This window comes from Crocuta crocuta, unplaced genomic scaffold (assembly GCF_008692635.1).
Source record: "Crocuta crocuta isolate KB4526 unplaced genomic scaffold, BGI_CrCroc_1.0 scaffold332, whole genome shotgun sequence".
NCBI classification, from domain to species: domain Eukaryota; kingdom Metazoa; phylum Chordata; class Mammalia; order Carnivora; family Hyaenidae; genus Crocuta; species Crocuta crocuta.
The window spans coordinates 1,839,232-1,864,964 of record NW_027532025.1 but is presented as its reverse complement, the minus strand read 5'-3'; the positions used below and the strand labels follow the sequence as shown (position 1 = coordinate 1,864,964).

General features: G+C 37.7%; 1 protein-coding gene across 9 annotated transcripts in view; it reads left to right on the top strand.

Moving 5' to 3' along the window:
* DLG2 (discs large MAGUK scaffold protein 2) overlaps window positions 1-25,733 on the top strand; it is a 1,377,464-nt gene that overhangs the window by 648,770 nt on the left and 702,961 nt on the right. For all 9 annotated transcript variants that reach the window (XM_077776205.1, XM_077776203.1, XM_077776202.1 and 6 more), the window contains one exon: window positions 15,073-15,126. In XM_077776205.1, coding sequence (XP_077632331.1) covers window positions 15,073-15,126 — 54 coding nt within the window. The remainder of the gene's footprint in view (window positions 1-15,072; window positions 15,127-25,733) is intronic.

The following is a 25,733-nucleotide window of genomic DNA, read 5'->3' as shown; positions in this document are numbered from 1 at the left end:
TGTTAGGCTGCTACTACTATCTTTCTTCTATTGCTCTATCTTGTTACAATTTCCAAAGCATTGCAAATTATATTCTTGGTCTTTAAACCTTAGCAAGGTAGGCAAGGCAAATTTTAATATCTCCATATTATTTATAAGGAAGTTAAAAGTGAGAGAGTTGAAATGGCTGGAATCAGAAGTGACTAAGGAGTCAGACTTAACCTAGCAGGACTAGAAGCTCACTCTAGCGCGCTTTTGCTTAAATTCCGAGTTTTAGCTACTTTAAAAAACCTAGGTTCAGAATCCTGGCTTAACTTTTGTCCTCAGATTCATCCTCTGTAAAATTAGTTATTATACAGATCTTTTTAAGTTTGTTCATGGTTTAAATGAGATAATGTGAGTTAAACCCTTAGCACCATGTCTAAGCACAGAAGGGTTGCCATTGTTAGTGTTGCCAATTTTTAATATATTCCTAATAAATCCTTTTACAAATCACATAGGGCTTTTTATATATGATCCCATTTGCTTCCCAGAGGAACACATTAGGCTGATAAATAATAATTTATAATCTCCATTTATATATGAATAGGAAATTTGAGAGACATTAAACTAATTGGCTAAAATCATAATATGAGTGAGGGGAAAGTTCTTACATATCAGTCAGATGACCCATATCCCAAACTCCTTTTATTACCCTTTTTTGATATTCAAAATTAGGTTAATATTAAAATCAGGAATTATCCAATCCTTATTTACAGCTGGATATAAACTTAGAAATAATTTAGAGAGTCAAGTGACCTGACCAAGCTCCACAGTGACACAACAGCCCAAGGCACCTTGTCTGCTGACTCCAAGTACAAGATTAGCAGATGCTCACCCTGGAACATAAAAACATACCATGCAAATGTTTTTGTTGAGTTAGAGTGGGCAAGGAGGGGTCATAAAATTCAAAGTTGCAAACATTATATTCATAAGGATGTTATCGCATTTCCAGTTGGTTAAGGAAATCTTTTATAAAACAAATGAAGGTTCTCGTGTGTCTGTGTTTACAGTTTCAATGGATAAAGTGGTCTAGGAGTAAAGAGGAGAGTCAGCTGCGAACCACCATTTTGCCCTCTACTTAGTGACAGAGTCCCCATGCACCATAAAATAACCTCGTCTATGCCTTATTTCTATTTCATTTTTCTCTCTTACTGTTTCGCTCTCCTGTAGCCCACATTCCCAGGTATACCTCTTCCATCTTCACTCTGAAACAATTGTATCATTATCTGTAGCCCAGAAGGAGGTAAACTGGCAAGAAGAACCCTTGCTTTAGAAAACAACTGGGGGTAGGGGAACCATCGGAAAACTGAGAAACCAAGAATGACATAGCCATTGCCACTCTGGGAAGCTAGGACAGCTGTGGGGCTAGGTACTGGTTGGCATTTTAGACCTAGAGATTTGTAGGCTCTTTGCTGTGGAACAAAGAGTTCATTGCCTGGTCGATGACAATATACAAACACATCTGCAGAATATGTTCTTTGGCATCAGCAAATGCTAGCACTAGTTAGCCAGCTTCTATTTTTCTAATCCCCACTCACTTTTTTTTTAATCTATTATTTCTCTATCTTTCCCCAATGAAAATAATTCCAAATATAATATTAATTTTGAAGACAAAATAGGTAAAGGGGAGATTGATAGACTTATAGATGTTATCAGAATTAAAAATAAGAGAAATTGAAGTAAAGTGTTTCTACTCTGTTCCCTCTGCAACCCAACTCAAGTGCCATGTTTCAGAGACAAGTATTGAAATATCTTCCAATCTAACATGAACATGACCACATTATAGATTACTAATGATAAAACAGTAAACCAAACTCATATATCCTCTGTCTCTCTCCCTAACATTTCCTGTAACACACACACAAAAAATCTAAATAGGTGTTTAGAAAATAGAGAAAGGCAAGGATAGAAGAAAGAGCTTGGTGATACTACTTTGCTTCACTTCAAATCTTTTTGAGTTTCTAATATTGAAGAGAATTCTTTACCACCAATCTCATGATCTTGAGGCCATAAAATTAACTTATTCACAAGATAAACAAAATACAGACTATAAATATAGAGCAAGATCATCATAAATGGAATTAGAGGTACTTGGTCTAAATTGTGCAAGACAGCATCCTTTGAACAATTCATTAAAACTCACTTTATATCATTGATATTTTTTTTCCAATTTGACTTTTGTCTTATTTTACTATGGCTTTATTAACATCATATCTTTTAACTTTCTGTATCTAAATGATAAAAGCAGAGATAATTGTTATCCAGAAAGAAGATTTATATAGCATCCCTGCTTTCTTTTTAGTATTTCCCACCAAAATTTATGATAAATGAAATCAGATCCTTGATGAGATATAGACTTTTAGAGGTAATCTATTTCACTCTTTATTCCTCAAATATAGAAATAAATAGAGAGGCTCAGTGAACTGCCTCTTCACCTTGAGTTACTGAACTTGTTGGGTGTAAAATTTCAATTTCCTGATTCCCTGACAGCCATATTTATGCTGGTGACATAAGCCCTCAACTGGATTGTGGTTACTTCCAGAGTGATAAACTGCCTGACTTTTGATAGCCATGTAAGAACTACCTGAGATGTTATATTGACTCTATTATAAATAACTTCAGACATTCTTATATTTAAAAAGTAGATAGTTAGAAAGTAAAATATTAAAACCACATGAACTTTCTAAGATAAAACATGACACTTCAAATGAATGTTTAGTTTGGGTGAATATTTTTTAAGGTTTATTTTTTTTTTATTTTGAGAGAGAGAGAGAGGGCAGAAACGAGAATCCCAAGCAGGCTCCATGCTGTCAGTGCAGAGCCTGACATAGGGCTCTAACCCACAAACTGTGAGATCACGAGCCAAAATCAAGAGTTACACACTCAACTGTCTGAGCCACCTAGAAACTCCTTGGGTGAGTCTTTTGAGATTGGCCTTCACATTCATCTGAAAAATTTAGCAAGTTCTTAGGATGCCATTTTGCTTTTTTCATGATCTTTGAGTGTTTAGCTTTTCATCAAATCCCAGGCTTCCTTCTGCCATTCCAACTTCTTAAATGTACAGTTGGATGTAAGTTAGAGCATGAAACACTTCCAGTGCCACCTTCCTTACTCAACACAGAGTGGTGTTACAACAAACATATGGATTTGGAGTCAAGAAGAATGACCTTTTGGAAAAACTGGACCACTTTCTTACACTATACACAAAAATCAATCCAATAAATAAAAGACCTAAATGTGAGGCTTTAAATCATAAAAATCTCAGAATAAAACACAGGGAGTAACATTTTTGACATCAGCCATAGCAACTTCTTTCTAGATATGTCTCTAGAGGTAAGGGAGACGAAAACAAAAATAAACAATTGGGACTACAGCAAAATACAAGGCTCCTGCACAGGAAAGGAAGCAATCAACAAAACTAAAAGACAACCTATGGGGTAAGAGAAGATATTTGCAAATGACATATCTGATAAAGGGTTAGTATCCAAAATATATAAGGAAATGATACACTCAACAGCCCCCGAAACAAATAGTCCAATCAAAAATGAGCAAAAGACATGAACAGTCATTTCTCCAAATAAAACATCCAGAAAGCTAACAGACACAGGAAAAGATGTTCATCATCACTTATCATAGGAGAAATACAAATTAAAACTACAGTGAGGTATCACATCACACTTGTCAGAATGGCTAGAATCAAAAATGCCAGAAACGAGATGTTGATGAGAATGTGGAAATAAAGGAATATTTATGCACTGTTGGTTAGAATGTGAACTGGTGCAGCCACTGTGGAAGACAGTATGGAGGCTCCTCAAAAAGTTAAAAGTAGAACTACCTTATGATCCAACAATTGTGCTAATGGGCAATAATGTAAAGAATATCAGAACACTAATTCAAAGGGATACATGCACCCCTATGTTTACATGGAATTATTTACAATAGTCAATATATGAAGGCAGTCTAAGTATCCATCAATTGATGAGTAAAGAAAATGTGGCATATATTTACCAGATATATTATTCAGCCATTAAAAAGAATGAAATGTTGCATAACATGAATGAAACTAGAAGTATGATGCTAAGAAAAAAAAAGTCAGATAAAGACAAATACTATATGATTTCACTTGTATGTGGAATTTAAGAAACAAAACAAGCAAGCAGAGGGAAAGAAAGAGAGGGACAAAGCAAGAAGCAGACTTTTTTTTTTTTAGCTTATTTATTTATTTTGGGAGAAGGAGAAAGAGACAGAGGGCACATGCATGTGTGAGAGTTGGGGAGGGGCAGAGAGAGAATCTCAAGCAGACTCTGAGTTGTCAGCGCAAAGCATGACAAGGGTCTTGATCTTGAAAACCGTGAGATCAGGACCTGAAGCCGAAATCAAGACTAAGACACTTAACTGACTGAGCCATCCATGTGCCCCGACAGACACTATTAATTATAGTGAACAAATTGATGCTTACCAGAGGGGAGGGGAACGGGGGTTGTGTGAAATAGGTGATAGGGATTAACAAGTGCACTTGTCATAATGAACACAGAGAATTATATGGATGGACTTGTTGACTCAGTATATAACACTGTATGTTAACTAACATTAAATTAAAAACTTAATTGGGGCGCCTGGGTGGCTCAGTCGGTTAGGCGTCTGACTTAGGCTCTGGTCATGATCTCATGGCTCATGGGTTCGAGCCCCATGTTGGGCTCTGTGCTGTCAGCTAGCTCAGAGCCTGGAGCCTGTTTCAGATTCTGTGTCTCCCCCTCTCTCTGACCCTCCCCTGCTCACGCTCTCTCTCTCTCTCAGAAATAAATAAAACATTTAAAAATAAAAAAAAAAAACTTAAACTGCAAAAAAGAAGAGTGAGTCTTGACTCCACTAGTTATTAGTCTAGGTATCTTGAAAAAATTGCATTACAGGCTCATGCCTCACTTTTCTTATCTGTATAATGAGTATAATTATAGAATGTAATTCATAGTCTTGTTATGAGCATTAGAAAATGAATATAAATGACCAGCATATGTTAGGTATAGAAGAGTCTTTTTGTTTATTACTTTCCTTAATTTACATGGTGTGTTTCAGAATAACATAGTCTATAGCATGACAAGTTCCAGATGCTCACATCCACAGCATTAGTGTGGTACAAGAGTAGTCACTAGTGGGCATTGTGCAGTTACCCTTTTTCACCCATTTCATCTAATCTGTTACCTCATGGGTTTCTCATGAGTCCTATCTCTTGTTACTGGGACTCTAGTTTCAAAGATCTAAACACCCATTAACAAACACCTTTGAGTATATTGCATGTAAAGCATTGATGGGAAGGTAGGTGGGAGAGGTTGGTAAAGAAATGAAATAGGGTCCTTTCCTCAAAACAATTACAGTTTCCACAAGGGGATGCAAGTATCACATCTTAATATTCATTAAGAATATCAGGGCTTAGGGGTGCCTGAGTGGCTCAGTTGGTTGAACGTCCCAACTCTGGCTCAGGTCATGATCTCATGGTTTGTGAGTTTAAGCCCCAGATCTCATGGCTTGCTGCTGTTAGGGCAGAGCCCACTGTGGATCCTATGCCCTCCCCTCTCTCTGACCCTACTCTCTCACATTCTCTCTCTCTCCCTCTCTCTTAAAAATAAATAAAACATAAAAAAAGAACATCAAGGCTCAGTGCTTTCACATAATTCCTTTCTTTTAACATTTATAATTCATTGTAAATGGAAGTAACAACTAATGGATGATTTAAAATTTGGAGATGGGAGGCAGGATGGAGATAGATTGAAACCTGCAGTCAGAATTGAGGAAACTTTCATAGAGAGTCTAGGGCTTTAGTCTGTCCTTGAAGGATGGATAGAATTTGGTTAGGTAAATAAGAGAGGGCCCATGATTGATTCATGACATAAGAAGAGGAAAAAATGTAAACAGTACCTTATGGTATACATAGCAAGATATATGCTTGAAGTAGTGAGAATCTTGGCTTGATGGAAAGAAAGTAGAGGGAAGGGAGTAAATAGTATACATTGATTGATCACCTGCTGTATGCAAGATTTTGGTCCATGTACTACAGAAAAAAAACTAGCCCCACCTTAGCCTGATGAACCAGATTGACAGCTTGCTCAGAATTCCGGTACCTAAGTGTTGAAAATATAACTGTGCTGCTAAAACTATAGCTCTTTGGTGGCTTAGCAAAAAGGAGCAGATGGTATCCACATGAATCTTTCCAGGAATAGCACCACATGGAGTGAATCAGTGAATTAAGTATGTATGGTTATATGGCATGGGACACATTGACTAAACCACATTTGAGATGTGAGCTAATGACTCCATTTTTCATGCAATCTCCAGAGAGCATTTATATAAATAAAGCCGTTAGTTTTGTAAATGCTCATTGTGGGTCCGTGGGATTTGTGGCATCATGGACTAATGTACAAAGGCAAGGGATTTAGAGTCAAAGGGCCTGGGTTTGAATTCCAGCTTTGCTCCCCTCTAGCTGTCTGATGTTGGGAATTTCACTGAGTCACTCTGCACCTCAGTTTACTTAACTATAAATAAAGGAAAATTCCACCAGTCCTTCTGGTTCTGTGAGAAGTAAACAAGAAAATACAGATAAAAGCTTATCACGTTTGCCCGACACACAATGGGTATTTGCTCAATAGGTGTTCTCTTCCCTTTTTCGGTGGAAATTAAATGATCTAATGTATATAAACAAACTCTATAAATGATAAAGCATGGTATAATATCAGTATAATACAATTATCCATTTGAGTTTTGGTGATGACCTGAAGTTTGGGTGAGTCATTTAATTTTGCCTTTTATACTAAGTGCAAAGAGATATGTGGCTGGGTTGCTGCATGGAAGTCTGAAGAGTCCTCATAACTAGTAGTTCAAGCCATTTTTATCTCTTATTCCAAGTGGAAGTAATTCTAGAAAGAAACATTGAAGTAGTCTCTTTGGTTCTAAGATCTCTGTTCTCTGTGTGTCACTCTGTGGGCTACCCCGACTTTCCTGTACCAAGGATGGAGGTACTTAACTTAGCTTAACTGAGGTCTTTAGGATAGCATCTATTTTCTGCAGAGTGTTGTACTACCTTGTATTTTAAAGTCGGATCAAGTAGGCATATTAACACTTGACTCCAAAGAGATGAAAGACTAATGGTGAGTTTTCAAGGATCAGTGAGGGAAGTTGTATTAATTAGAACAGACTTGTGGGGACTTATCAAATTTTAATATGGAGCAGAAACCAATGTTTTGCAGTTGTGAAGAGTTACCACATAGGAAGTGAACTTCCAGGTTTGACTCTAGGCCTTGCTATCACCAGCTGAATGACCATGGGCAAGTTAGTTAATATCTCTGTGCCTCAGTTTTCTGTAAAGTGAGGATAATATTATTTTTATTTTTAAGAGAGTTCAAGAAAGCAAGGTTAAATTGAATTTAGGCCAAACATGAGTCTGCCATTTTTTTTTTCTTCCAGTGTTTTGAGCGAGGCTGATGGTAAGCTAGGTAGGTAGCCATCTGTTCATTCTGTTAAGTGTTAGGCAGAGGAGCCAAGGTTTTTCACTTCCTCCAAGGTTGCTCTCAGAGATATCCTGTCTTAGTCATTAACCTGCAAGTTAAGCCTTGCCTAGTTATGTCTCAGGCACTTATACTGTTCAGTCACCCACCCTTGTGATATTGCCTCAGTGTCCTCACTTGTATTTAGGTGGTGGTTGGGTATGTCACTGGAGGAAAAGGGCAAGCCAGGGTACACACCTGATACTATTGGTGCTACTATTGGTAATGACTCAGAGCTATACTAGATCAAACTGCATGCCCCTGGCTTGTCTTGTGGAAAGGGAATAGGAAAAGGAGAAGAAAATCCAGGAAAGCAAAAACTAACCACACTAATAAATAATAGAAACTTACATCTATAGAGTTCCTCTCTTTTCACTTCACATGCATTATTTCTCCAGCTAACTTCTTGGGAAATAGGTTAACTGGAAAATAGCGTTGTCCCATTTTTTAAGTGGGGGTTTGAAAGAGATTAAGGGACTTAGAAACCCTCTGAGAATTGGGGAATTGAATCTGAGTCAGAACAGTGAGAAATTTCTCTTCAGACAGTGAAGAAGCAACTAGCAACGTGCAGGACAGAAAATAACTGAATTTTCAATACGTAGCCTGGAAAAATTCAGCAGGGGGAATCAAGAGATGTTAGTGGTTATCACCATGAGTTTTGGGGCTATAAAGACATAGGTCTGAAACCTGGTTGTAGTCCTTTTAAGTTTGAGATCTTAGGCAGGTGACTTAGCCACTTTGAGCCTGCCTGCTTCCTTCCTTCCTTCCTTCCTTCCTTCCTTCCTTCCTTCCTTCCTTCCTTCCTTCCTTCATCTCTCCCTCCATTTTTTCCTTTTCTCCTCCCCTTCCTTCCTTTAAGTGGAAACAATGAAGAGATCCTGGGTGGCTCAGTTGGTTGAGCAGCATCTGAGTTTGGCTCAGGTCATGATCTTGAGGTTCACGGGTCTGAGCCCCACATCAGATTCTGCTGACCGCTCAGAGCCTGGCGCCTGCTTCAGATTCTATGTTTCCCTATGTCTCTGACCCCCTCTCTTTCTCTCTCTCAAAAGTAAATAAACATTTAATGGGGTGCCTGGGTGGCTCAGTCGATCAGGTGTCCAACTTCAGCTCAGGTCATGATCTCACAGCTCATGAGTTGGAGCCCCACATTGTCTCTGTGATGACATCTCAGAGCCCAGAATCTATTTGGAATTCTGTTTCTCTCTCTTTCTCTGCCCCTCCTCCACTTGCTCTCTGTCTCTCTGTCTCTCTCTCTCTCTCTCTCTGTCTCTGAAAAATGAATTAACATTAAAAAAAGAGACACTTCAAAAATAAATGAATATTTTAAAAATAATAAAAAAATAAATACAATTCTAAAGTAGGTATGCTTCTTTTATTTTGTTTCTCTCTCACACAACCATCAATATGTCTTTAATCAGTTATTTACCAAAAATTTTCTTTGGAGCTTACTCACAACATCCAGATTCAGTCAGCCTAGCTACGCCTGACTATATCTTCCCCAACTAACGTTAACATTCAAGTCACCTTTGGTTTACACTAGATTGGCTCGGAGAGCAGCCCCCAAAGGCAATTCATCTTTGCAGTGATAAACAAGGCAAGAAGCTTGCTATAGTTCTGCCATTAGACTAACACTTATTACCTTTTCCTAAGCTATACCTCCTGCAGGCCTGTTCACATGATGTATCAGGGCCTCTGTAAGTGGATCAAAGTGGGGAGGAGAAGGTTCTGCCATCAGCCAGGATCAGGTGAATATATCTAACTTTACTTTGAGCTGGCCTCTGACCTCTGACCTCTTAGTGAGCAGCAGAAGTTAGAACCCAAAGAGTTCTTGTAAATTCCAATTCCATTCTGAGAGGCAGTAGAGTGAAATTGTCAAGAGTATGGACTCTGAGCTAGACTGTCTAGGTATGAAGATGGTATATTTATCATATATATGACTTTGGGAAAATTACTGAAACTCTACTTCTTTACTTGTAAATAGAGAATAATGGTACTTGACTCATTGGGTTATGTGAAGATTAAGTAAGTTAATTAAATAAGTACTATATAAATGCTTAACTCTTATTATCCACCCCAGTGTTAATATACAGAGGATCTTGCTGTGGCTTTGTCATGGTACCATAAGATTTTGGGTAGTGATGATACCTGAAATTGCGGGTTCTAGGTAAATTAGTCCTGCAAGAAGGAGTATGACCCTGCCAACACCTAAAGAAGTGGGGTTCCAGCTTAATACATTGTGAGAAAGAAGGGGAAGGAAGAAAGGGGTTCATTTCTAGCAGAGAATTAGATGCAAGAAATTGAGGACAAAGTCTCCCCTACTCTAAGTGCATCACATTTTTTATTTTCAGAATGGGCCAACATGGTGGAGGGTTAGGGGTAAAACTTGAAACAAAATAATGTTATCCTGAGTTCAGTCTTTAGCATACCAATTCAGGGATTAATGTTAGATTTCACATTTCAGACCCGATGTGGGTAGTAACCCCAATATTCCTAGTTAGAATTAGGACATGGTTTAATTGGAGCTCAGCCTAATAATGCCAGCCCTCTGTGTGAATTGCAAAGCTAGATGACAATTAATAATCTTGTAGCAACTGATCTAAGTTAGCTAATATTAACCTAATTTAAGTCTGGGGATCTTTATATCTCTCAGTGAAATCAAATATATACACAAATGGACTCATTTAAAAAATTTCAATAGATCCCATTTTGTTTCAAGTTGTCATGCCATACCATATATAAAAGTCTTTTATAGGACCCATGTTACTTCTTGCCCCCTGAGAAGCCTAGTCCTTTAAGAAGTTGAACCAGAGACACTGGACCCCAAAAGTAGCTCCTCTGTTGTTCTTGCCATATTTTACTTCCTGTTTGATTTGGCTTGACAACTCCCTGCCTTCAACTTGCATGTCCCAGGTGATTTGAAATTCCTGCACAATTCCTAGCCCTACCACTGCTACTGTTCAGTTCCTGATGTATTTAGGTCCCTTGACTGTGTGGATTTCTCTCCTTTTCCACTTTGTTTCTTAAAAGTGTAGCTATAAGCCTGGATTCAGGCTTGTGACCTTCTCACTGGTTAGCTGTACTTGTCAAACCGAAGCTTCCCTAAGTGTGCTGTTTGGTGGACTGGCTATTGCATTTTCCTGCTTATACTTTGCTTGAAAGGGCTCCCCGACTGTAGCTGACCTGAACACCTGCCCATCTATGTCAGAGGTATTTCTCAGCTCTGGCACTTAACAAATATCAAGAAAAAAACCACATCAGTCAGAATCAATGAACTCCTTTGAGAATTTGCATTCATGGTGTCAGATTCTTTATTAGTTACATTTCTTGGTGGCAAAAAGCAGTACTTTATCTTTTCCTAGGATAAGCAAAGTTATTGATGTAATTAAAGGTATTTGGGTATCCCGTGGAACTCAAAGAGAGGAAAGTGGCTGGAATTCATGAATAACTTGATCTGACAGCTTAAAATTTTCAGTATTGTCTGATTTTAGCTTCTCTACAATTAACTTTATGCTTCCCTCTTGCTCTAAACTGGCTTTCTCCACATAGAAGAGAATGTAATATAAAATGCAAACCATTTATATCTCATAGTTTGGTTCACCTAAGAGAGATCGGTTTTTTTAATCCTTTATAGTTTCAAAAATCCTTTTCTATATTTATATAAAGATAAGCCTTGAAGCTTCTCATTGAAAGATTTTTTTTCAGGGGCACCTGATGGTTCAGTCAGCTGAGCAGCTGACTCTTGATTTCTGCTCAGCTCGTGGTCCCAGGGTTATGGGATCAAGCCCCGCATCTGGCTCTGTAATGAACATGGAACCTGCTTAAGATTCTCTCTCTCTCTCTCTCTCTCTCTCTCTCTCCCTCCCTCCTACCCTCCCTCCCTCCCTCCACTTTTCTGAGCCCCTCTCCCCGACTTGTGTTCTCTCTCCCTCTCTCTCAAAGTAAAAATAAATTAAAAATAAAAATAAATTTAGAAATATTTTTTCATATTTGTTAAAAAATCTTTTTCCATTTAATGGAAATCAGCATATTGAAGTGGGACACTGGAATCTGCTAAGTCATCAGTTTGATTTAGGAGCTCAATTAAAAAGAATACTCAGTATGGAAGGAGACTATGTGTACAGCCGGCCAGTAAGAATTGTGAAGATAAAGCTTAGTGAGAACCATCAAAGCAACTAGGGAACTGGTTTAAAGAATCCAAAGCCAGACCTGATCAAACTAGGCATGGACTCACATGATTTCAAATGTGAGAAAAGAAACAGAAGCCAGGATGAGCCATGGGGAGAGCTGAAATTCACAACTGGTGACAGGAGCACACTCATGGGCCATACTTAGAATTCGACTGTACTCTGTCATCACTTGAGATTTTTATTGTCCGCTGATATATTTCATTGAATACCTTAAATATTCCAAAAAGCTTCTGTGAAAACAGTCTGGGAGTGCTGTGAGGCTCCTAGAACAGAGCAATAGGAGGTCTGATCTTCAGAGAGCCAGATGTAGCAGCACAGTGGGATACAGAACAGCCAACCATGACATCTCCTTGGCATTCATGCCTGGGATTTGCCAATGTCAGATGTATGTGCTGTATGTGTATATTCACACAATCCATACATTTTGTTTGATCATGCATTTTTAGTGACAATAAAAGATGCAGGCATTAATGGAGGCTTCTGTATCTTTTTCACATCAAGAAGGAGCTTTCCACATAACACAGACTGTGCTTCACAACCTTTACAGCCTACAGTTATGAAATAATCAGTATTTCATAAAAGCTGGAAAGTTAAGCAATAGGGACTTGTTAAGGAAAGATAGTTACAGTGGATAATCTGGAAAAGTAGTCGCAGTTTTGGTGGTAACATGGGAGATTTTGGAGTTATCCTAGAAATGCTTTCCTGAGCTTACAAAGAGCTGTTACTTTCCTTTATACCCTCACCTATACTTTACACCTACATTCAGCCAATAATTCTTAAGTATTTGCTGAGTTCCTTTGGTGTAACCAAGAGCTGTGAAGAATTCTAGGAAAATACACAATCTTGTCATTTTTTTAAACATAGAGTCTGATTAGAAAACCTGAATTTATGTATATGAAAAGGAAAATAGCAGCATAAATGTATGAAAGGGATAAATGGCATCATATAGGAAATGGAGTTACATACAAGATTTATTCCTAGACATGATCATATAATCTCTAAGAGGAAAAACAAAAGTAAGATGGATTGAATCATATCAATACATATTTATTGATCAAACTGCACTAAATAATAGGGGAAAATACAAGTCTTCGGTTTAATACTTGGAAAGCTTTCAGTCTGGTAAAGAGGCCAAGGCACAAAGATTTAGGGAAATCCTGAGAAGCAATTAGAAAGCATAGAAGAAAGGAAGTCAAAACTAAAAAACAGAAGAAGAAGATGACAGCAACAGTAACCCTTCAGACTCAATCATCACCAGATTGCTTTCAGTATCTGATATACAAGATTTTAAGTCAGCCCTTGCCTCCAGGGTGGTCTTTGCTTTGCCAGAACCTTCTATGCTGCTCTACCTAGAGATCTGAAATCACTGCAGGATTCTTGCAACTGAGCTACCTAGATACTCAGATCGTGGAGCAACTTAGTGTGGAAAAAAATGGATTTTGAGGTCAGAAAGGCCAGTATTAAACCTCAGCTCTTATTTTCCCTGAGCCTCCATTTTCTCATGTATGAGATAATGATAATAATGTTTCATCACTATGGTTTTGTGGTGATTAAATGAGGATATATGTACATTTTCTTATACCTGAGCAACTAAAATACATTTAATAAATAGTAAGTCACATAGTCTAATCTTTAGTTTTCTTTATTGTGATTGCAGCCACTATCATGGCTTTGAAATCTCTGGGGTGTAAACAGTTCACAAACCATTCAATAATATATTCTTACAGTGATGTATCTATAGGGATGTTAATAATAATATATAATATTGATTCTGAAATGTAAGTTTACAAAGCACATTCAAATATATCATCTCACTTATTCTTCAAATGACTCTTTCAGAAGGTGATTATTTCAATGCCCATTCTACAAAGAAAGAAAACGAGACAAAGGGCACCACCTGAAAGTTGCTCAGCCACCAAAACATATAATCAGAAAGTTGCTAAACCAAACTTGAGCCCAGCTTCTCTAACTCCGAACCTCATGTTCTTCTCCCTACACCAGATGCCTCTTAATAAGCACTGCTTTTTGTTGTATGCAGGTGTTTAGGGTTTGTTTGTTTGTTCATTTGTTTGTTTTGGTGGAATCCAGTACACACTGTCTTTCTCCAAAGCCCCTATTCACCCTAAAGGTACTTGCTATTAGGAGTTAATGAAATAACTGTGAACATCTAGTTGGCCACTATGTACACATATAGACCAGGGTCATGTTCTCAATGCCCTGTGTGTGTTATGTTAAAACATGGAATTTTGTTTTGTAAAATCTTCTGGATTGCCATTTGTTTTACCATTCGATTAGGATTCCATAGGGACAGATTGACATTAAAAAGCTGTTAACTCTGTTAACTCCAGAGGGCACAGCTAATGAAATGTCCCAAAAGTTGAGCACTCACCAGAACCACTGTGTCTTGTAGGACAGCTCTCAATTAATCATGATGAGAGTATTTCTTCTATCTAAATGAAATCTGCAATTTGGGAAGGAGATTAAAGATCCTGCAGGGGATGAAGGAAAAGATGCTATGAAAATTCTAGAAACTAGAAAATAAAGATAGGTCTACTCAATATTCATGAAGTCAGATTGGTTGATGCAAATAGAGATTGCAGTCTCATTTTCTAATGACTTGGCTTTTAGCACTTCTGTATCAGTGTTACACAGATTCCAACCCAATTTTAAAGGGAATGACTACAGGTTGTACAATTTTTTTTAAAAAAAGGAAGTTTTGCAACCCATAATGACTTTATGCCACCTTTGACTAATTTTTAATTTTCTGGCTAAGGATTTCCAAGGTACGTGATCAGTAAGGCACAAATGGTGAAAGATACAGTACAGAATACATAATAGGTAAACATATATAAGATGTCAATGAGTGAATCTATTTCAACATATTCTCAAAAGGCAGTTTAAAGAGGAGGGTTACAAATATTGCTTTAGGTTAAATTTTACTCCCATGAAAGAAAAATTAAATTTATTTTGTACAGCCATTTTATAAAGAAATGTTATACATTTTTAACTCTCACCTAATTTATTACAAATTCTTACCTCGTACACAGCTCAAATCCTCACCTCCTACTTTTGGCTAGAATTAAAAAGAAAATGAGAGTAAATTCAACTTCTTACTTCATTTCATTATGTAGTCAATGTAGGAAACAGATACTTGAAGGAAGGTGGTTTCAGGAAATGCCAAGGCATTTCATTTATCCCCTGAAACCCTGACATAGTGCCTGTACAGCTCAAGAAATACTGTTGAACTCTTAAATACGTTTAACAGATCCTATCTCAGAATAGACTACTTGTTATTTAAATTGTTTTTTTTTCTTGTTTCTCTTTTTTAGGCCAGCCCTGCTCCTATAATTGTCAACACAGATACTTTGGACACGATTCCTTATGTAAGTAACATTTTTATTAAGACTTTCTTTAAAAATAATGTTAGAATTTAATCAGCTAAATTTAAAAATCAATACATATTCAGTACTACCCAATCTCAATAATCTTATGAAGTGTATAGAAAGAGTTTTGTGAGTTTTGTTTTAATATTTGCTAAATCTCAGCTTAGTTATGGAAAAAGTTTTTCTCTTTCATTCATTGTTTTGCAAAACATAAGGGCCTAGCAGGAGAAAAAAAGCCCATTGTATTCAAATAATGTTAGTTTCCTGACTGGTTCCCTGAAAAGATACTGAACTGCTTATAGAAGATATGTAAACTTCTTTGGGTTTCTTAATAAAGGAATCATCAAATCAATTTCTCTAGTAGCACCTAGGACATAAGTCAGCTATCAAACATTTCATGGATTTTGCTGGGCTTCTAAGAAGAGTTGGAACAAATTTTTGTAAGGGTGTAGTCTATCTGTATATAATGACAGGTGTGGTCTTGTGAAAGCCTGCAGCATGAGATAAATACTAGGATCAGACAGATCGGTAAAGCCTAGGATTCTGTACCTGTAGTACAACCACTCTAATGGCCAAATTCTTGACAACAAAGTTTAACTAGGAAGGGCAGATTGGAGGGCGGCAGCAGGCCACAAAGTGGGTGAGTGGTTGGCATTTTGGAGGTGCGACGAGGCTTTATGAGTGTCCCTAGCTAATGGATAGACAGTAGTGATTTGCAAAGGTGGGACAGACACAGGCGTGTGTGTGTGTGTGTGTGTGTGTGTGTGTGTGTGTGTTTGTGTGTGCAGACAGAGGATTTGAAGCAAGGAGAAGAATCTCAGGGAGAATGGATAAGAACAGATTCCTGGTCTTTGATTAAATGCATAAAACTCATGAAGCACTTAAAAGATTACCCGGCACAATGTAAATGCATGGTTAAGTATCAGCTATTCTGAATCTTAGACCCCAACCCCAAATGCCTACACGGACAAAGTAACTCCCAGGAATAAACAGAGCAAGAGCCATGAGGACAGCAGGGAATCGAGAGCACATGGTGGTCCAAAGGGGGCAGCTGCCACTTGTCTCCAGTGGATTTGTACCAAAAAGAGATATGGACCAAGTGCTGCCAAATAATCTAACTTTTCTAGAGAAGTTGGAAATTTGAATTTTTATGTAAAAGTTTGGAATTTTTAAATATAGACACCTGATTTTCCAAAGTTCATGAACTGTGTGCCAATAGTCCAGAGGCTGCCCTTTGGGAGGCTTCTGCCTCAAAGGAACTAGAAATCCTGAGCCTGTCCTCCAAGGCAGGACTCTGCCACAGGGGAGCAGAATGCTAGAACTGGAGTACAAGGTTGGGATTTGATTACAGGAACAAGTGACTAAAACTAGGACACAGGGTTAGGATAAGAATAACAGCAAGCTTGACTTAGTGCTGACTCACCTGAACTACCGAGCTAGGGATTCTTAAATCTTTCTGAACAACAGTCATTTGGGGTCAGACAAGAAATGGGGTTGAAAGCTGAGTGGTAGGAGTTAGTGGCCCCAGTTCTGGAAAGACCAGATCTCTGTTAGAAGAAGGCAAAGAAATGCATTAAAGACACACAGTGTCCACTATTCTGTCCTTCACTCTTCCCATCTTCCTTCATTAATCAAACATTTATATTAGGATTACTGTATACCTGACACTAAGTAAGTAACAAATATTAACTCAGTCCTTAAAGCAATCCTATAAGATAGATTCTGTTAATTTCTTTATATTACAGATAAGAAAACTGAATCATAAAGAGATTAAGTAATTTTTTTCAAGGTTGCACAGAATGAATTTAGATAGACTGGCTAAAGAGTTTGAGGTCTCACTTAACTCCTATCCTATAGCTTCTTATATTCCCTCTTTTCCTCCCTTGTTTTCTCTCAGTTTGGGAAAAACTTTGCCTTCCCCTCTGCTTCATGTGGCTTTGGGCGGAAGACAACGTGTTACAGAGGCAGAGATCCATTTAGATTTTAAGGAATTTTGTGTTCTTACTCTAGAAAAACTCTTTGCTATATCCATTGGCAGAGCAGATGAACAGTGCTTTGAAGTAGACATGGAGCACAGAGACTTGATTTTGTAAGTAGGACTGCTTTTTTGTGGTAGATCTGTATTATTTCAAAACCTTCTATTAGGATTCTCATGCCTGAACTGCCAGATGCCCTCATGTACAAATAATTTATCAATAGAATTTAAGATTTTTGGAGATACTTGATTGATATCCCAGTTAATTCACTAGTAAAATAAGTTACATATAACAAATTAATCAAACTGCTTTCTGTTCCCTAAATATCAACTTTGTATGTGACTTTGAGTTCTTCCAAGGGCCTTTTTTTTTTAACCTTCAACTTTTTTGTGCTTAATGCAAAACATCTCTGAGCTTTCTTAAGTCAGATCTTTAGAGAGGACTCCTGAGCAGTTTGGTGTGGTGAAAATGCCCCAACGTGTTTCATGGCAATGTGTTCTTAAGCAACTCATTTAATTTTTCTGGATCTAAATTAATCTTTAAGACAGGAATTATAATACCTACCTCAGAGGCAATTGTGGGGATGAAATGAAATCATGTGTGTAAAAATCATGCTTTTTTCAAAAGTTTATTTATTTATTTTGAGACAGAGAAAGAAGGAAAGAGAGAGAGAACAGAGGAGGGGCAGAGAGATAAAGAGGAAGAGAGAGAATCCCAAGCAGGCTCCAAGCTGTCAGCACTGAGCAGGACTTAGGGTTCAATTTCACAAACCATGAGATCATGACCTGTATTGAAATCAAGAGTCAGACACTTAACTGACTGAGCGTCCCAGACACCCTGAAATGATGCTTTGTTAACTTCTGGATCATAGTTTTTATTATTCATTTTATTTAAATAATAAAAACTTATGTAGGGATGCCTGGGTGGCTCAGTCTGTTGAGTGTCTGACTTCAACTCAGGTCATGATCTCACAGTTCATGGGTTCGAGCCCCGTGTCAGGCTCTCTGCTGACAGCTCAGAGCCTGGAGCCTGACTCTGATTCTGTGTGTCCCTTTCTTTCTGCCCCTCCCCTGCTCATGATCTGTCTCTCTCTGCCTCTCAAAAATAAATGAATATTAAAAAATTAAAATAAAAACCTATGTAGTAACACATGCTAGACCCTGAGAGAATGGTAAATATGACTATTTCCCCCCATATAAACATGAATGCATTATCTATCGAAAATGGCAGATGTAATGCACAGCCATTAATGTAGATATACTTTGGCTCTTGGCACAGATCCAACTCTCCTTTCATTCCTGACTCACTGGGTAACCTTGAACAAATCACTGTTCCGTTTGCAGTCTATTTTCTCATTCCCCAGTGCTCTATACTTTGTTTTCCTCTTTTCTTTCTCATGTTCTAGTTGTTCACATAATTTCAGGTCTATTTAATGAAAAAACGATCTCAGAGCTCCCTAGAGCATTTCAGTCATGTTGCATAAGAGTATTTCCTTATTCAAAAATATTACCTAAATGACAAATTTTAACATGTATTATTGTCCTTCTTGCAAATAATTTCATTACAAGTAAATATTAATTTTGCCAGTGAGCAAGTTTGATTTTAGATATATATTGTCCTTGTGGAAACTATTCCTTGGCATGCATATAAACAGCAATTGAATAACTAGAGGAAATCTGTGGTCAAAGGAAATTTTTAAATTAAGTGTCTAATAAGGCACAAAAATATTTAAAGAGGTTTCTGCCTTTTTTAGACAGGAAGTTAGGGGTTATTAGAGCTCCTAAAGTCTCTACCATTAACAAATGGGAGAGGGGGTGTCCCTGAGATTCTTATGCACAAAGACTTCAAATAAACTTGTTCTTTCATGATGTCATGATATTTTAAGGTTTAGTATGACCTTACATGTGGTATAATCCCACCTCTTCTGCAAAGCAGGAATCCTCTATATGAGGGTTAAAAATCACTCAAGTAAAACCGAAGAGAAAAAGCAAATTGCCACTTCAACACTGTAGTTTACATTTTTCACTCTTATTATTACTGAATGAATAATAATAAGTCTTATTATTCTTCCCCATTTTATGTTAAATATTGTCTTATGGCAGTTGAGGAATATACTGTGTTCTTAGAGAGTTCACAGTGAGTGGAGATTGCATATGATCTGTAAGTCCACATCCCTGAAGGCTGATTCAGCGAAAACATACCATGTTACTCTGTCAGCACTCTGCAACCAACTGACATGGAAGCCTCCCTCCTCTCCTGACATACTTCTGTCCTCTAGTAGACTGGCCAGAGTCGTATACTGAACACCATCCAAACAAACCCCATTCTTTCTGCTTTAGAAAAGATAAAATTGATCAGAGAGATTCTACGATGCCTTTTTCTCCATCCTTCTCTACAGTTCATTTTATAATGGTTATATTTTGACTTGTTTTCTGGACATTTACTGTAATGAATAGTATACTCAAGAATCATGAGTTTTAATCTTGTTAAGGGACTTGGGATCCAATGAATACAAATTTCTCATTTTATAGATACAGACATTCTAGCTCAACTAGGAAATGGTAGAGCTTGGTCTATCATTTATTTTCTCCTACCTAACAGTTTTTGGTGTGCAACCAATAACCACATAATCAGTGGCATATAACAATAGGCATTTATTCTTCCCATAAATGTTTGGTGGTTGGCTGGGCCAGCTGCTTTAGACTGTAGATTACCAGGTTGGCTTCATGTGTTTGATTCTGGGGCTCAGAGGGTGGGACAGTACTACCCAGAGTATGTTATTTTCATTGTAATGGCCAAAGCACAAGAGGACAAGCCCAGTACACAAACAGAGTTGAAGGCTGTGTTCACATGACATGTACTAACACCCCACTGGCCAAAGCAAGTCATATTGCCAAGCTCAAAGTAAAGGAAGCAGTGAATATTTGCTAAACAAGAAACTAATTTACCATACCAAAGTTTTGAAGAAAAGGGCTAAGAATTTGTATATTTTTAAAGAAAAACAGGTATGAAAGAAAGAAACTTACACTTTAAAAATATTAGTAGGTCAATGATAATAAATAATCACAGTGTCAAAGGGACCTAGATCAACTGATATGGGAAGTGAGTGTCTAGATTATTAAGGATGTTTAAGAGAAACTATGGAGAAATAAAAGAACATCTAGCAAGTATTGACAGTACAATGACCCTAGTTTTCGTTGAGACACTTTGTTGTCTGAAACTTTGTTTCCAGAGGTAGAAATAATAATGGAGACAAGGGAATTTGTTCTAGAAATTCCAGGAATGTGGCTTTGAAAACATCCCAAGAAAGTGAAGGAATGAGAGAAGTAGAGGAGAGGAAAGAAGAAAGATGGATTAAGTTACACAAAAATATGAGAAGGTCCTTAATAGTATTGATATCTTTTGGAGTCCAGAGCCTTTTGGGGTCCAGAGCCACTGGCTAAGTAAGAATTCTTGAGATTTCTTTGGTGCAAAACGGTGATTTTATTAAAGCAAGGGGACAGGTCAGAAAGAACTGCTCTGGGGTTGTGATGAGCAACTGATTATATACCATGCATTTGAGGAAGGTAAAGGCAAAGAGGGAAGTCTCCAAAAAGGACTTCCATGTGCTAAAGAGGACTCAGAGGAAACCAGAGGCTTTGCTATTGTCAAGCTAAGGTTGTTTTCCCTCTAGTAAGGTATTCACAGTAAGACAAGACAGAAGTTTATTGGAGGAATGTTTTACTCTGCCTATCTCAAATAATTGTCAATGGGCTGCAGATTATAGAGAAATTTAATTTGGGGGCACCTGGATGGCTTAGTTGGTTAAGCATTGGACTTCAGCACAGGTCATGATCTCCCAGTTCTTGAGTTAAAGCCCCACATTGAGCTCTGTGCTGTCAGAGTGGAGCCCGCCTCAGAAACTTCATCTTCCTCGCTCTCTCTGTCCCTCCCCTACTTACTTTCTCTCTCTCCTCCTCAAAAATAAACATTAAAAAAAAGAAAGTATATATTTAAAAAAGATGTTTAATTTTATTTATACTTTCATCTTGCCTTTCTTCCCTACATCACCATAGAGGGGAGAGTGGTGCTAGGGCTCCAAGAAACTAATTCTATAGGTTTCAGGAGGCTAAGCTATTGATAAGATTGTCTTTTTCTTGTAATTTACTAAGATATTTGTAAATGGATAGAGACCCATGTCCTACATGACTGTGATCTCTATCAGTTAACCGTTTGTTTTCCCCTTCCCCTAGTTCTTCAGCAGCCAGGAGTGCCTGTGAAATGTCACAGATATCCCACCTGGAGAGAGAAGGGGGTAGTTGGGGTATCAGCTTGCCTTATTCTGTCTTATCAGCGTCACTCCTGTATTTGACCTCCAAGATCATCTATATAAAGGTTATTTGAAAACAATAAAAATATCTTTACAGTATTATCAGTGATATTTTTGCAGAGAACTTTAAATGTGAAAGGTCATTGCATGAAGACACAGCTATGCTTTTGGGATACAGGACCAGAAAGTGGTCTCAAGGGAATCAAATGGCCCCAGGAAAAGTTGACAGTATAGTAAAGAGTGTTGAGAAGAGTGGAGGATGAGAGGAGATAAAGGTTAACGTGGGTTCAGGGATGTAGAGAAGCAATCAAATTAGCAGTGAGATTCATTCAGGAGCCAAAGAATGGGCTTGAAATGAAGAGGTGTTTTTAAACAAGGTTTACATAGCATTTCTGATTGATTCCAACAGCAGGAAGCTTAGAGTAAGAGCTCTCAAAGGAGGAAGTTACTATGTTGAAGAAGGCAGATGACCAAACACTTGGTCACAGAGCAGGACAGTGAATTCCTCTGAGTCACTTTGTACAGTAACAGACCCTTATGATTCAGGCTGCTATTCACTCTTAATTGGATAGTTTTCCTGAATTACCCATGAAGGCAGAGGTAGCAGAACTTTGCTTGTTTCTTTGAACCATCATGGTAGTGATTAATAATGTTGTTTTAGAAAACTTTGCTGATCTTAGTACATTTATCTTTCAGCAAACACGATTCTTTTTTTCCCCCTTGAACACTATTAAAATTGTACTGTCGATGTTTTTATCTGTTGAGAATATAGTATTTACTACAAACTAAAAAAAAAAAAAAAAACCTAAATAATCCTTACCTCCCAGAAAATGGCTTAATTTAATTTTGACTTAAACTGTGTCCATGAGACAATAAGAGTTTATCAAGAGAAGCAAAACTATCAATATTTATTCTAGGGGCACCTGGTGGTTCAGTGGTTGAGCATCCAACTTGAGCCCAGGTCCTGATCTTGTGGTTTGTGAATTTGAGCCCCACATTGGGCTTACTGCTGTTAGCCTGTTAGCACAGAGCTCACTTGAATCCTCTGTCCCCCCTCTCTCTGTCTCTCTTCTGCTTTCTCTCTCCTAATAATAATAATAATAATAATAATAATAATTTCTTATAAAAATACTTATTCTAGAGTCACAGTCAAACCTAGTCAGTCTAAATCCATGTTTCAGCTGCCACAATCAACAGATCTCCTACTCTTGCACTTGTTACTTTGATCTATGGGTAGAGATGGAACATAATAGTGCTTTTCAAATATTAATGTGCATAATAAGAGTGACCTGGAGATCTTAAAATGCAGATTCTGATTGAGTAGGTCTGGAATGAGACCTGAGAGCCTACCTTGTAATAAGCCCCCAGGTAAAGATGATATTCACTTGTACACACTTTGAATAACAAGATTGTATAATGAGAAAGGCTGGATTTGGATTCAGGAACGACTTGGGTTCTGAGTCCACCTCTGACAGTTAGTACTTGTATGAGTTTTGATTAAGTCAAATTATTTGTAAATGTATTATTTGTAATGGGAATAATAATTTTTGCCCTGCAGGAATTGTTATGGGTATTCTTCCTAGTATATATAGATGGTGCTTAATAACATTCATCACGAGATTGAGGGGGATAGTGTGCTTTTAATAAAATGGAGCATTCCCTTAATTTGATCTAGAACTGCTGAGTCAAAAATGTAGATGCTACAGTTCGTTCAGGGGTAGATCCAGATGGTTATGCTGGTCCATCATACTACCGATATCTAGACATTTGCTTTTTGAAATGGACTCGTTGCCTAGCAACATTGTTATTACCTGGGACCTTGTGAACATAGAATCTTGGGTCTCATTCAAGTTCTAGTAAATCAGAATCTGTGTTTTTAACAAGAACCCCAGTGATTTATATGCATATGAAAGTTTGAGAAGCATTTGGTTAATATGACTGAAACTTTTTTTTTTTTTTGGCTTGGATCCTGCTCTTTGTTCTTTAACTGCAGCTTTCAGCTTGTCCTTGGGGCAGCTGCCCTTTTTACTCTTCACCTTAAATATACGTGTACCTGTATGAAAAAGGATCAATTCATTTCATTTCAACAAATCTACAACTATAGCAGCTACTATATTGTACTTGCTTCTAAACCTGGGTTCTCCAAGACAGAAGCTACAAGCCTCACGTCATTATTTACATTTAATTAAAATAATGTAAAATCAAAAAGTCAGTTTCTCAGTTGTACTAGCTACATTTCAAGTGTTCAGTAGCCACTGTGGTTAGTAGGTAATGTAAATTCTACAGTGCAAACACAGAATGTGTCCATCATTCCAGAGAGTTCTATGGAACAAAATTGTTCTAGATAATAAATAATAAAAAATAAATAGATGGGGAAACTAGTGTTAATCAAGGAGCCACTATATGCTAGGTGCTTTATGTGTATTACCTAATTAATCATCAAAATTATCCTCTCAGCTTTTGTGAGTTGGTTTAATTTCCTCCTTTTTACAGTTAAGTATTTTCAAATTTTCTAAGTACTTATAATTCTTCTAAGGAATTGTGGGGTATGTTCATTGTTCGTATGGAAGACATGGTTCCTGTCCTCATGGCTCTTAAAAGCGTGTTAACTCTCCAGACTCTCATACATGACACATGTTGAGACAAGTGCAAGCAATTGCTGAAAGCCTTCCTTAAATTCTTTTTAATGTTTTATTTATTTCTGAGAGAGAGAGAGAGAAAGAGAGAGAGAGAGACAGTGTGAGCAGGGGGAGGGTCATAGAGAGATGGAGACACAGAATCCGAAACATGAAAGCCTTTTTTAAAGTTCAGCGATTCTCTCATGATTTTCTTTTTGTGAAATTATAAAACTCCTATTTAGACTTAAATGAATCTTTTGGGGTGCCTGAGTGGCTCAGTCAGTTAAGTGTCTGACTTCAGCTCAGGTCATAATCTCGGCAGTTTGTGAGTTCGAGCCCCACATTAGGCTCTGTGCTGACAGCTCACAGCCTGGAGCCTGCTTTGGATTCGATGTCTCTCTCTCTCTCTGCCCCTCTCATGCTCATGCTCCATCTCTCTCTGTCTCTCAATAATAAATAAAAGCACTATAAAAAATTTTAGACTTAATCTTTTAAAATCAGGAAATGAATAGACGAACTGACCTATTTGCCCATTCATGAAGCTACTTCCATCCTTTTTCCCTGGGCTCCCCTTAGAGAATGTAGTTTGCTGGCAACCCTACTGGTGGCTCCTTGTCCATTGGGAAACCTCTACACAGGCTAGTGGGAGAGGTGACAGTGAGAAAATATAACAGTTGTAGATGGGCAGGGGGCAATGAGAAAATGTAATAGTCATCCAGGTGGAGAACATGGTTGCTGGGTGAGAGTCACCACACAGGTCCTTCTTTCAGGGAATGGTCCCTCTGAAAGCACATGCCTCAAATACCTGGGCATAAATGCCACTTTTGTTCCAAGGAGCTCAACCTGGCAGAGCAGATTTAAGAAAAAGAGGAAATAATTCTGAGAATATTTGAATAATTTCTCTACAGAACTGCTACTCAAAATGTGGTCTGTGAACTGGTAGCATCAGATATTACCAAGCAGGTTATTAGAATTGCTGAATCTCCAGCTCTACCCTAGATCTATAGATCCAAAATCTCTGGGGGGAGGATCTCAAAAAACATAGGTTTTCACAAGCATACCAGTGAATCTTATGCACACCAAAGTTTGAGAGATGCTAGTGGGGATCCCATGAAGTTTCTGGATAATGGATTGGAATGGGGGTGAAAGATAGGATAGGAAATACTATATAGAGGAAAGACAAAATATAAGGATTCACTAAAGTATAGTGGTAACACATTTAGTATTAACCTGAGCCAGCACTTAATGTTGTTGTTGGTGGTGGTGGTGTTAAATCACTTGGGATGCTTTTTAAAAGCATCACAGTCTAATGGAGTATGGTGGACAATGCTTCATTCTGGTTCATGCTCTTAAAATACCCCTTGCATTCTCTGCCTCACTCACTCTTTTGCATCCTAAAGGATTCAGTTTAAATTTCTTTTTTCTTGGAAACCTAGGTAAGTCCTAATGCTTCTGTTGTGTACTTCCACTTGAGACTCTTCCCTTTCAAAGAAGTTGTCATACTGCATTGTAACTGTTCAATGCCAACGTTTCCTTTAGGGCGTAAACCCCAAAAGCACAGGGGGAAATTGTTCTATTTTTATTATTTTCTTACCTTCATTACCTGGTACATTTTGGCTACATTGTTTGGCTGGTTGAATGAATAAGTGAATGACGATGTGAAGAAATTGCTTTAAGGGAGTATGTTATTAAGAACTCTCTCCC